Genomic DNA, 11,777 nt, shown 5'->3' with positions numbered 1-11,777 from the left:
CTCTTAGGATCTGTATTATCTTTTAGTCTACTTTTGTAAGATTGAGACCATTGTAGCACTCGCCCTGAGACTATTCAAATGATACCAAACATGACTGTAAATATTACTTGCATTCATGTAGAACATTATACTATTGACCATTCTGAGTGAACCAAGTGGAGGTAGGATGGGTAAGGGGAAGGAAGGGGATGAAAAGGAACTGATGCATATGTGAGAGAGGTGTTTTCCCGCATTTTCTCTCAGTGGGATGTGGAGACAGATGTCTGTATGTTAATGCACTGTGTGTGTGTGTATTGTCCGTCTCAGAAGATAAACGTGTCTGAGGTTCTGTAAATCTTACAAAACGACATGAGGATGAGTAATTAATGACAGAACTTTCATTTTTGGGTGAACTATCCCTTTAAGGAAACTGTATGGAAGGTTTTTTTTTTTAACCTTGTAATATCAGCTTCAAAATCATTCTGATGGTACACTGCCTGACTTTGTTCTGGAATTATGCAAGTTTGTTGAGCAGTATGAAATTCTGCAAAAATATTATTTTACTGCATGTACCTTTTAAATACTAATATATACACTTGAGTTAATAATACTTTAAGGTAGTAATATGCACCCTTTAGGGGTGAATAAGGTACAAAATTGTACCTTTTGAAAAGGTACCACCCCATTTTGTACCTTTTTTCTTTGAGAGTATAGGGGGCTCCAAAGTTACAAAAATATGCAAAACTACATACATATGCTTTAAAGGAATGGTTCAGCCAAAAATGAAAATTGTGTCGTCACGTACTCACCCTCAAGTTGTTCCAAACCTGTATGAGTTTCTTTCTTCTGTTAAGCCCAAAAGAAGGTATTTTGAAGAATGCTGGTAACCCAACAGTTGATGGTAGCCATTGACCTCAATAGCATGGAAAAATGTCAATTGTTTGTTTACCAACATTCTTCAAAATACCTTCTTTCATGTCCAACAGAAGAAAGAAACTCGTACACATTTGGAACAAGTGGAGGGTAAGTAAATGATGATAATTTTCACTTTTATTCCAATTATCCCTTAACGTTCTGTTTATTCTGTTTATAATAAGCATGTGGTGCAGTTTTGTCTTCTGGTGCTTTAAATGCTTAATGCTCTTTAAAGCAAGATAGATTTTGATTGGCCAATATGCCTGATTGCCTGATTGTCAATATGTTTATCATTCATTAGCTGGAAAAATTGTTCTAAAAGTGTTTCCAACATTATTGTTTTTATGTTGTTATCCTTATAGTTGTGATATGGACGTCCCTATTCTTTTAAAATTATCATTACAGTTTTCACCCTTGGTGTGAATAGACATTTAAGGTGGGAGAGAGAAAGAAAGCTGACAAATGAACAGTCAAACTGACCCAATCAGACAGATTGATGAACAGAGAACGAGACAGGGACCAGGTGAGCCGATGTCACAGAATCGGCTTTTTGTAATTTCCAGAGATCCGCCCCGGATGCGTTTGATTTCCGAGCCTTTGTAATGCCACAGCCTCAGTTACTGAACAGTTAGAAGTGGGATAACTAGCCCAATGAGACCAGTGCTTGCAGGAATCCACATGCTGACTGTTGCCATTTCCTGCTCGATTCCTTTCAATTAGATGCCTCTGCCCTGATCCTGTGCTAATATGCAAAGTCTTTTAGCTGCCAGCCGCTGACTGATATCTCAGAGTCATATGCGTGCACATACACAGCGTATGAGAGGTATATATTCTCTGTACCGCTGAGACTTGTAACATTTTTTTAAGAGCTGAACATCTTTTGCTGTATCTGAATGGCTCTCGAGGGCTGCTTTGGTGCTGATAGCTGCCATTCTTTGCTGGTGTGTAGGGGAGAGTCCTACAGCTCAGTGCTGCAAACAAACTTTGAGTGTTGGGACTGGGATAAGACAGTAATATGTGAAGTGTGTGCTGCTTACAAACTGCTGAGAGGTTGTTGTGTCCTATAGGAATAGTTCTGAAAATTGAAAAATTCTGTCATTTGTTTACTCACCCTCATGTCGTTCCAAAACTGTATGTTATTTTTTTGATGAATGAATCTTCATATTTGTCCATGCAATGACAGTTCACTGACTGTCAATGTTTCGAAATGAAATAAAAGCACTCTAAATACATTTTTTTAAGCAGATGCACATATGACCTTTCCGCTGGTTTGATGTTTTGGCTTAGATATCTGATGTTATGACCTCATTATGTTTGTTTATGAGACAATTAGACTTAAATTTTTGTCTACTTTTATGGTGCTTTTGTATTGCTTTTTAGCCATTTCGGAGCTTGACAAACCCTGGTCACTGTGATCTGTCATATGAAAAGATCTCTCTGAAGACTCAGATAATTCTTCTTGTGTGGTTTATGGAAATAATAACAGCATACAGGAATGGAATGACGTGAGGGTAAGTAAATAATGACAGAATTTTTCATTTTTGGGTGAAATATGAAACTGAACTGATGCATTGTATCACATCTCTTCTTTTATTGCTGTCTCCTTATGATGAATTGCTTGTGTTATAGCATTTCTCATTTGTGTTTTGCTTTGGATAAAATTACAAATTAGTTTTACATCAACTTTTCTCTGACCCATGAAGCACTCTGAACTGCATTTTGTGTTTAAAGGGGTGGTTCACTGTTTTTTTTCTAGGCTTGATTGTGTTTATGGGGTGCAGTCTAACATGTGTTAATGCTTCGTTTTTAAAAAAACACATTATTTTTCACATAATTTGAACTTTCAGCTTCGTAACTTTGCAGATATTGTTTATGCTCAAACAGCAACATTACACACTAACTAACGTTAAAAAAGTGAAATCGTAATCAACCACCCCTTTACGATGAATAAGAAAATGTATTATTGTAATTATTCTCCTCTTTCTCCTTCTCTTTCTCCTTCTCCTTTTCCTTCTTCTTCATTTCTACTACTAATAGTAGCACTATTAAAATAAAAAGATTAAATATTAAATTAAATAGTATTAATTAATATTAATTAGTGCTGTCAATCAATTTAAAAAATAACCAATTTATCACGCATTTTTTTCTGAAATGAATCGCGATTAATCCGACATTTTTCACATAATTTACCTTTATTCCACACCGCTCTGTCCCTTCTCTGAGAAACTGGGTGATCATTTCCTGCTTTTATGAAGCCCCGCCCTCAGAAATGGGCGATGGGCTCTGATTGGTTAGTGTGTGTTGTGTGTTGTGATTGGCTAAACCGCATCTAGTGCGTGTCTAACCGTCCCGCCCCTCACCTCAGGCATGTGCTCCAGTTGTATTGTAAACAACGGCGTCATAGTATTAATTAATATTAATTAGTGCTGTCAATCAATTTAAAAAATAACCAATTTATCACGCATTTTTTTCTGAAATGAATCGCGATTAATCCGACATAACATTACATTTTTTAAATATACTTTTATATTGCAATAATTTCACATTCAATCTTCAAATTAATGTATAAACAACATAAAGACAGTATATTTTTCGATATTTGTTAAATATTTTTTTATGACTGAAGGTGAGTATCACTGATACCAATACTAGTGATGTCTCTAGGGAATTGTTTTTTCCTAATATTTACCCATTGACTATAGCCAATCAACATTTCAGTAAAATTGAGAGCCATCGATTTTAACATTTAATAGACTTAAAAAAAAAAAACTTCTAATTTAACAGGGCTCGAAATTTACTTTTTTAATTGGTAGCACTGGTGCTCCCAACTATAAAAAGGTATAGTTGGGAGCACACAGTCACACCAATCTCGAGGTCACACAGATGAAATTATGGGAGCATATGCGACCAAATATCGAGCCTTGTTTAAGTAAACTTAAATCAATCTTCACATAAACCCATTATAATAAATGTCATATTTACCTGTGCAATTCATCAAGTAAGAAATATACAGAAATTGAATAAAGTTATCAAACACTAAATTCTAAATTAAATATAGATGAATCCTTAAAGCTACAAAAGTTATTGGTTTTCTTTTTTTTTCTTTTGTTCTTTGACTAACAGACATCATAGCAGCTGGGTTATTAGGTTATTTGGCTGCTATGACTTTAAGAGCTGCCGCTGCTGAACGTGATGCGGATCTGACATGCATGCTTGTAGTTTTATTCGCGCTTTAATATTAAATGATACGGGCTACAGCACGCGCCGTTTTTGTGCATGCAATTGAAGAGCACCCACTACAACAGCTGACAGGACAGAAAAATTAGTTTTACTGACATATGGCCTGACAACATCTCATCTGAACACAGTTCACTGTTGTTCTATACTGAAGCTCATTGGACACCTGGAGCTGAGGTGAAGTCTCCTGTTGATGTAGTCGTAAAGACGTTAAATAAGCGCAATTCTTGTCAAGAATAAAAGAGACATAAGCAGCAGTTGTGAGTGGGGTGGCCAACCCTAGCTCTGCCCTTACGTTAACGACATAAAATATTTTTAACGCCTTTAAACTGGAAAAATTAATCGCCTGCGTTAACGTGCTAATTTTGACAGCACTAATATTAATACATGTAGATTATACTTTGTATAAGAACTTGTTTATATTAATATTATGATTATTAAGCTTTTATACAAAGTATAATCTACATGTCATTAATCATAGTAATAGTTTTATTATTATTAATAATAATAAATGGAAATAATACTTGATTGTAAATAATACTTGTAAATAAAAGCATGCTTTTTGTTTTGGTTTATTTTCTGTTAAGTACTCTGATTCATACAGTTCTGCAGGTCTTTGTCTTCTGTATATGGATTATGAGCTCAGTTATACTGTCATAGCCTATCTTGACACATTTTACCCCTTCTCTCTTTTTTCTCAGGCTCGTAACCTTTTTCTCTGTGGCCCGTCACTTAGCTAAAAGTCTGTCTTTTTTTTCTGAAAAGAAAAACCCACTCATTCCCAAGTGAATAAAAAGGGCACAGGACTGTTTCTAGAGAGCCCTCAGCTATAAGCTCACAGAGGAACATAGAGGAGATCGTCTTTCATTTTTCACTATCCTTCCTCACTTTACAGGCTTAACCTGAGAAAAGAAAGCCATTCCTGTCTGTAATCCAGCCTCAATGACTCTATTAGAATAGACCATTTTAAATAGCTAAAACTGCTGAAAAGACCTTTGACTTCCATGTATTATTGATTTATGAATTGGATTCATAATGAGAAGTAGTCATATTTATACAGCTTTTGTCACGGTCATTATAAGCACAGCCTATTAAATTGATATCTCCATTTATTGGCCACATTTCTGCTACTGCAAAGACACGAATGACCTCTGACCCTCGACCATGTACTGTCTGTGTGGTCTTAGGTAGGATGGTGGGAGAATGGGGTGTTACGTCTGAGGTACCCTGCTTGGTCTCGATATGGTCCCTTCCTGCAGCCGCCCGATGATGCTCAGCACCTGAGGGTCGTGACCCTGGAGGAGCGGCCCTTCGTTATCGTGGAGCTTGCAGACCCTGCCTCTGGAAGCTGCATTAGAGACTCTGTGCCATGCAGACGGCCTCTCAATGCCAGGTTAGTACTGATCTGACCGCCTCGTCGGCCATTTATCATGGCTCTTCTTTATGGGGGAAAAGGAACATTGTTGTAAAATTGTTCCAGTGGGTCCCAAGAAACCAAAGTTAAATTACAAAGTTGTATGTTTCAGTGGACAGGTTAGGAACTAGATTTTCTTCCCTTCACGGGTCTATGACCTTTCAGTGAGACAGGCTTTGCAGTGTCATTCCACATTTTGCCAAATCTTCTGTCTAGTCTTGTCAAAAGTATCGACCGCGATACCATTCGGTACTGAAATTTTAAAAATGTCCATTTCCCGCTAAGATTTGAGCGCTGTTGAGCAGATTCTTAAACAGCGCTGATTGATCATTGTGTTCACACGCTCAACAGATACGTCTGTGATTGGCTTCAATGCTCTTCACCGAGCGCTCACACAGAAACACACGAGAGCGTTTGAAAGCCGCGTCTATCAGCGGATCCGTCTATGTGCAGATATATTAGGGATCCGCTGACGGTGACGGATCCATTTTTAAAATTTCAGTACTGAATGGTATCGCGGTCGGTACTTTTGACAACACTACTTCTGTCAGAGATCAAATGCAGGTGTTAGAGGAGAAATGCAGTTATGCATCTATTACAGCCAAATTTATATTAGTAATGCACACCCTCAGATGCCAATACTATAATCTTTATATTCACTTCTTTAGCTTGTTAATTGTTTGGACAAAAGAGTAGTTTTAATGTCATAAATGTTTTACATTTGGTGCCGAATTGTAATCATTTCAAATTTAATTTGATATTGTATTCTACAGAGTGTATTGCTAGCATTATTTATTTTATTTTTATTACTGGCAGCACATTTATTTTATTTTATTTTATCACAACCTAATTACTATAATTATTAAACCAACATTTTGACCATCAACCCTTTTAAGATATTAAAAGATATTATGACTTATCAATTTATTTTGATATTGTATTCTGCAGAGTGTATTGCTAGCATTATTTGTATTATTTATTTTATTTGTATTACTGGCAGCTTATTTTATTTTATATTATTTTATTTTATTTACTAACAACTTAAATGCTATAATTATTAAACCAACATTTTGACCATCAACCTTTATTAAAAGCTATTATCACTTAAGAAGGCTGATGGCAAAACATTGTTTAATAATAAAGAATAAAAGTCTTCATAACTTGCACTTCAATATTTAGGTGTGCATTTACATTTTATTTGTTAATTGAAAAGCAATATATGGCATACCAATGAAGTAATTACAGTAGAAATCGTAATTTGAGGTTGTAAGCATGGCCTATTTTTTCTTGCTCCAAAGAGTTCCATTCGGAAGCTGTGGTCATCTTTCTCTGGTCATTTGTCACATTCTTTCAATTTAGTCTTTATCTCTGTGTATCTCACTTTTTTTCCCCCCCAACATATCACTATGAAGTTCCAGGGGCTATACTCACCTGCCTTCGCTTTGCAATCGATCACTCGTTTCCTCTCTCTCTTTCTCTCGCTTCCCCTCTCATTTTGACTTTGCCTTGTGGCGATCTCTGTTTATACTTAGTCATCATGTTGCTTGTCAGTCTGCTTGAGCTCTTGCCGTGTACACGTGTCTCTGCGGATGCTGCTTCACTGCTCCCACACCAGACATATGGATGCCCGTTTTTCGTCTAATTATATCATTTTTAGTTATATCACAGAAAATGTACCAAGACAGTATACTTCTGAAAACCTTGCCCTTCCCATTCTTCTGTCTTTTTTTATTTCACATTCCCTCTGTAACTCTCAGTCCTTTTGGTAACACTATTTCTCTTGTTTTCTCTCTTCAGGGGTATACTGTGTATGTGTGTGTGTGTGTGTGTGTGTGTGTGTGTGCACAACACTCATATTTTAAAATAAATATAGTAAAATATTATTACAAATTTAAATAAAAATGTTCTGTTTTAATTATTATATTATATTATTGATTTTTGATTGTTATTATATGATTGATTTTATTGACACATGCAATACACATAACTAAGCACTTTCTCTCTGATTACAGTGCACTTCAGGAAGGGGTGGCACCCATGAAACAGTGCTGCAAGGGATTCTGCATCGACATCCTTAAGCGATTGGCCAAAATTGTCGGCTTCACCTATGACCTCTACTTGGTGACCAATGGGAAACATGGGAAAAAGATTGATGGAGTTTGGAACGGGATGGTGGGAGAGGTGAGGGAAGCTTTTTGTGTCTTTCACCTACTTTATACCGGCCGAGCTTGTTGTATTCCCATCAGCGCCTCTCCTTATTCACTGCGCTGATGAGCAAGTGCCCTGGATGCACTGTCAGCAATATCACTGAGAAGACTTCACTTGCATATGTAAATACAGGCATTAGGTGGAGAGAGGACTGCAGATTAAAGGCAAGGCTGCTATTCCCTTTAGTATCAGTAGTCATGATGATCAAACACTGTGATTATGGGATAGTTAAGGTCATGGTGCAGTGTTTTTGAAGAAGTTGCAGTAAGGAATCAATGTGAGCTTATAACATATGTCCATGTTCTATTGAAGGAAGTGGATGTGTGACACTATGTGGTTGCCAGAGTGTCTTATCCAGGAGTTTCAACACTAAGGCATGGGTTTGCAAACCTTTTCATGCCAAGGACCTTCAAAAATGTTGATTCCCTTGAGAGGGACCCCTTTCCTAAAATGTAAAAGCAGCTATACTGTATTTTCATGCATAAAGACCCATTTGGAGGAAAATAGTAAGTGTTATATTATCAAAGATTAAAATAAGATAAAAATAGGTAAAATAGATAAAAATATTAAAATATCTGGAAAAATATTTATAAGCAATAATTACATTTATTTTAATTATGTTTAAAAATGAAAGTAATTAAAAATAAATTTGTGTATCTTTTTTTCTACCAGTGCAATTATATTTTCAAGAAGCATAAATATTGTTCCAGAGCAACTTTAGACACCATACTGCCATAAAACCATCTGTGAGCAAGGTAAAGGTCACAATAGGCAGGAAATATTCTTCCTTTGAAAGTTACAAGAAGAAATATTTGTTTACCACAGACATATATGCAATGTAAGCATGTTAAAATTATTACATTAAAAATGTTTAACTAATACAGTAAGTTACCATTTTAAATTTGACAACTCTAAAAAATACACTACTGTTCAAAGATCTGTACGATTTTTTTATGTTTTTGAAAGACGTCTATTTATTTGATCAAAAATACAGTAAATACTGTACATTTGTGAAATATTATTACAATTTAAAATAACTTTTCTATTTTAAAATGTGATTTATCCCTGTGATGGCGAAGTTTTTTTTAGCAACCAGTCTTCAGTGTTACATGATCCTTCCTTCCTTCCTTATTTATTATTAGTGTTGAAAACAGTTGTGCTGCTTAATACATGACACATTGTTTTCAGGATGAATAGAAAGGTCAAAAGAACAGCATTTATTTGAAACAAATTTTTTAGTAACATTGTAAAAATCTTTACAATCGTTTTAAATCGTCACTTTTGATCAACTTAATGCATCCTTGCTGAATGGAAGTGTTAATTTCTTCTTCTTCAAAAAAAATCTTACTGACCCAAAACTTTTGAGTAGTAGTGTGTGAATTATATAGAACTTCATGACATTTCTATCTCTTATTTCATTTTTTTTAATTAAAGCATTTTGTAATGTAGTAATGTTAATGTTCTTAATGAAAGTGAAGGGCTTGCTGAAGATATCAAGGCTTTTTTTTTTTTTACTGGGGGTCCTTGAGGGGCTGAGTGCAGGAGGTTGAAACCCCCTGCTCTTTGTAAAGAGTTTGACTGTGTAATTCCAGTACAGTGCGTGATGTAACAGATAAGTCACTTGTTGCCCTGTTTGATGACTAAATTCCCACCCGTATCGGCCAGCCTCCAGGACTACTGAAACACTCTGAACCCTTTTAACACAGCGCCAGGGGAATCGGCTAATGGGTCACACGCACATACAAAGAGGTATCCAAGACAGAGGCCTGAAGCCAACCAAAAACGAGTTGCGAATGCATGTGAGTGCGAATGACAGACAGGAGGGTTGTTTTGAGAGCGAGACCCCGCTGTGGCGCTCACACCCTGGAGTGACGCCTGTTCGAGACAGTTGCTAGGGAATGGAAACAGCTCTTTTCACGGTCTCATTTCCATTCTTCTGCTCTTAATATTTCTCACGGTATCTTATGCATTTTTTTTTTCATGCATATCGCTTTTTCTGTGACCACGTCGTTTTCTTTTTCTCAATCTTTTCCTTTCCCTCCCTCTCTCTCTCGCTTGCTTTTGGTCTCTTCACTGCATATTTTGATGCTCAGCCAATCAGCTGTCAGCACGGCCCCTGTAGGCGCAGTGCTAAGGGTTATTTTCTCAGGCTGCGAGTGTGTGTGTGTATGTGTGTGAACGGCTTTGATCTTCCATCTACGACAGGTCCACATTTCCCCTGTGCAGCATGCCGGCCTGCAGCAGGACCGGGGCTGCGGCGCGCTCACGAGGAAGCAACTTCATCAATGTTCTTTCCACAGTCTCTGCAGACCAAGAAACGCGCAGGCTCACTTTCAACAAGGATGCAAAAGCTCTTGCTGCACACTGGAAATTATACTACCTAAACAATCCCTTCTCCCACACACACACACACACAGGCAGGTGCGCGTCTTTTCGGAATCAATGCAGCGTTCAAGCTGTCAGAGGAGATTTGGGAAAGCTTGTAACCTGCATGACTTTAGGCAGTGACTCAACTCTGCACCGTCACCATAAATCCCGTTCCTCTGCATCACAAGCTTTTTACACCATTCAGGAATATAAAACAGAATGCAAAGTGAGAAAAGAGCCACACTGGAAAGTAAAGATGTTAATGTTGTCCCTCCTTTTTGGTATTCCCAGGCATGCTTTCTCTCTGTATGGGGTATACTGTCTCGAGATGGATAACCTGCCTCCTGTAGCGTCTATGTGTGCAGGCTTCTTACTACACTATCTGCCCGACCAATTTATGGATACTGGAATGCAGCCAGTACGTGGATTGAATATTAATTAGAGATGGAGGTTCTCTGAATTTGCAGATAGACCACCTGTTACTCACCACATATGGCTCCTGTGTTCAGGCAAAATGCTGATTTCTTGCTGAGGACTCACCTCCATATCACCAGTTCTTTGACTGTCTAGGTTTGGTGCACAGTGAATGCTTTGATCAGTAAAGTGTAGAGGAAATTCCGTTAGGGCCGTAGTCTAGCGGTTGAGCCGTGGTGCTCATGCGGGCAACACGAGTTTGATTCATCTTGGTGTCAATTCCCGAGCTCGTTCCACTCTTTTCTCCCTAACGTTTCATGGCCTCCTTCCAGTGGCGTTGCTGGTGCTTCTCCACGTCAAGTAAAAAAAGTGCAGCTTTATTTTCTAGGGGGCCTGGGGGTAGGGTTCAAAGAACCAAAGTGTTCAATTCTGGCGACTTCTGTAGCAGCAGTTTTACATTTTTTGTAACACTATTGTGTGGCATTAATGTAACTACGGGTTACAGATGATCACTAGTTCAGTTTCTTATTTGCATAATTCTAACCTACAAATATCTGTACCCTATCTGTGTCCCAGAAAACGGAAACTAAATAAATACTGTAGTTTACTTTTTAAATATTGGCAGAGTAGAACCGATCAATACTTCTACATTTATTCACAGCATGTTGAGTGACCTTTGGCTTCCTAAACTTCAATATAGGGCTACAACTCGTGATTATTATAATAATTAATTACTCATCTGATTATTTTTTGTTCGGTCACATAAAAAAAATCCTTTATTTTAATTAAAAAAGCATGTTATTCCACAAATGTATAAAAAACTAATATAACTATAAGTGGCTGCGCTGTATATAACGTGTTAAATATATACACTAGCCTTCAAAAGTTTGAGTTCAGAAAGATTTTTCTATGTTTTCACTAATCACTTAGGCTACATTTATTTGATCAAAAATGCAGTACAGCAAAATATTGTGAAATATTATTTTTTTTTTATTAAAGAGGACCTATTATGCAAATTTCACTTTTGTTGTTTGGACATAAATGTGTGTTGGCAGTGTGTGTACACAACCACCCTATAATGATAAAAATCCACCCACTCCTTTTTTTTTTATCCCCATAAATCATAAGCAGAGTCTCCCAACTACCTGTTTTCCGACTTGGTGCTAATGTGACGTCACATTAGCCACAGGCCCAGCCCACGAATGTTGACAGACACTGCCGTTTTAACATAGAACCGCCCTGA

General features: G+C 37.1%; 1 protein-coding gene across 1 annotated transcript in view; it reads left to right on the top strand.

The window, feature by feature from the left end:
* Positions 1 to 11,777, top strand: part of LOC107724902 (glutamate receptor ionotropic, NMDA 2D-like) — a 122,066-nt gene that overhangs the window by 57,443 nt on the left and 52,846 nt on the right. The window contains exons 7-8 of the mRNA XM_016534005.1: positions 5,319 to 5,524; positions 7,558 to 7,726. Coding sequence (XP_016389491.1) covers positions 5,319 to 5,524; positions 7,558 to 7,726 — 375 coding nt within the window. The remainder of the gene's footprint in view (positions 1 to 5,318; positions 5,525 to 7,557; positions 7,727 to 11,777) is intronic.

The sequence above is a fragment of the Sinocyclocheilus rhinocerous genome, unplaced genomic scaffold (assembly GCF_001515625.1).
Source record: "Sinocyclocheilus rhinocerous isolate Xijiao unplaced genomic scaffold, SAMN03320098_v1.1 scaffold883, whole genome shotgun sequence".
Classification (NCBI taxonomy): domain Eukaryota; kingdom Metazoa; phylum Chordata; class Actinopteri; order Cypriniformes; family Cyprinidae; genus Sinocyclocheilus; species Sinocyclocheilus rhinocerous.
This window is presented reverse-complemented; position numbering and strand designations above follow the sequence as displayed.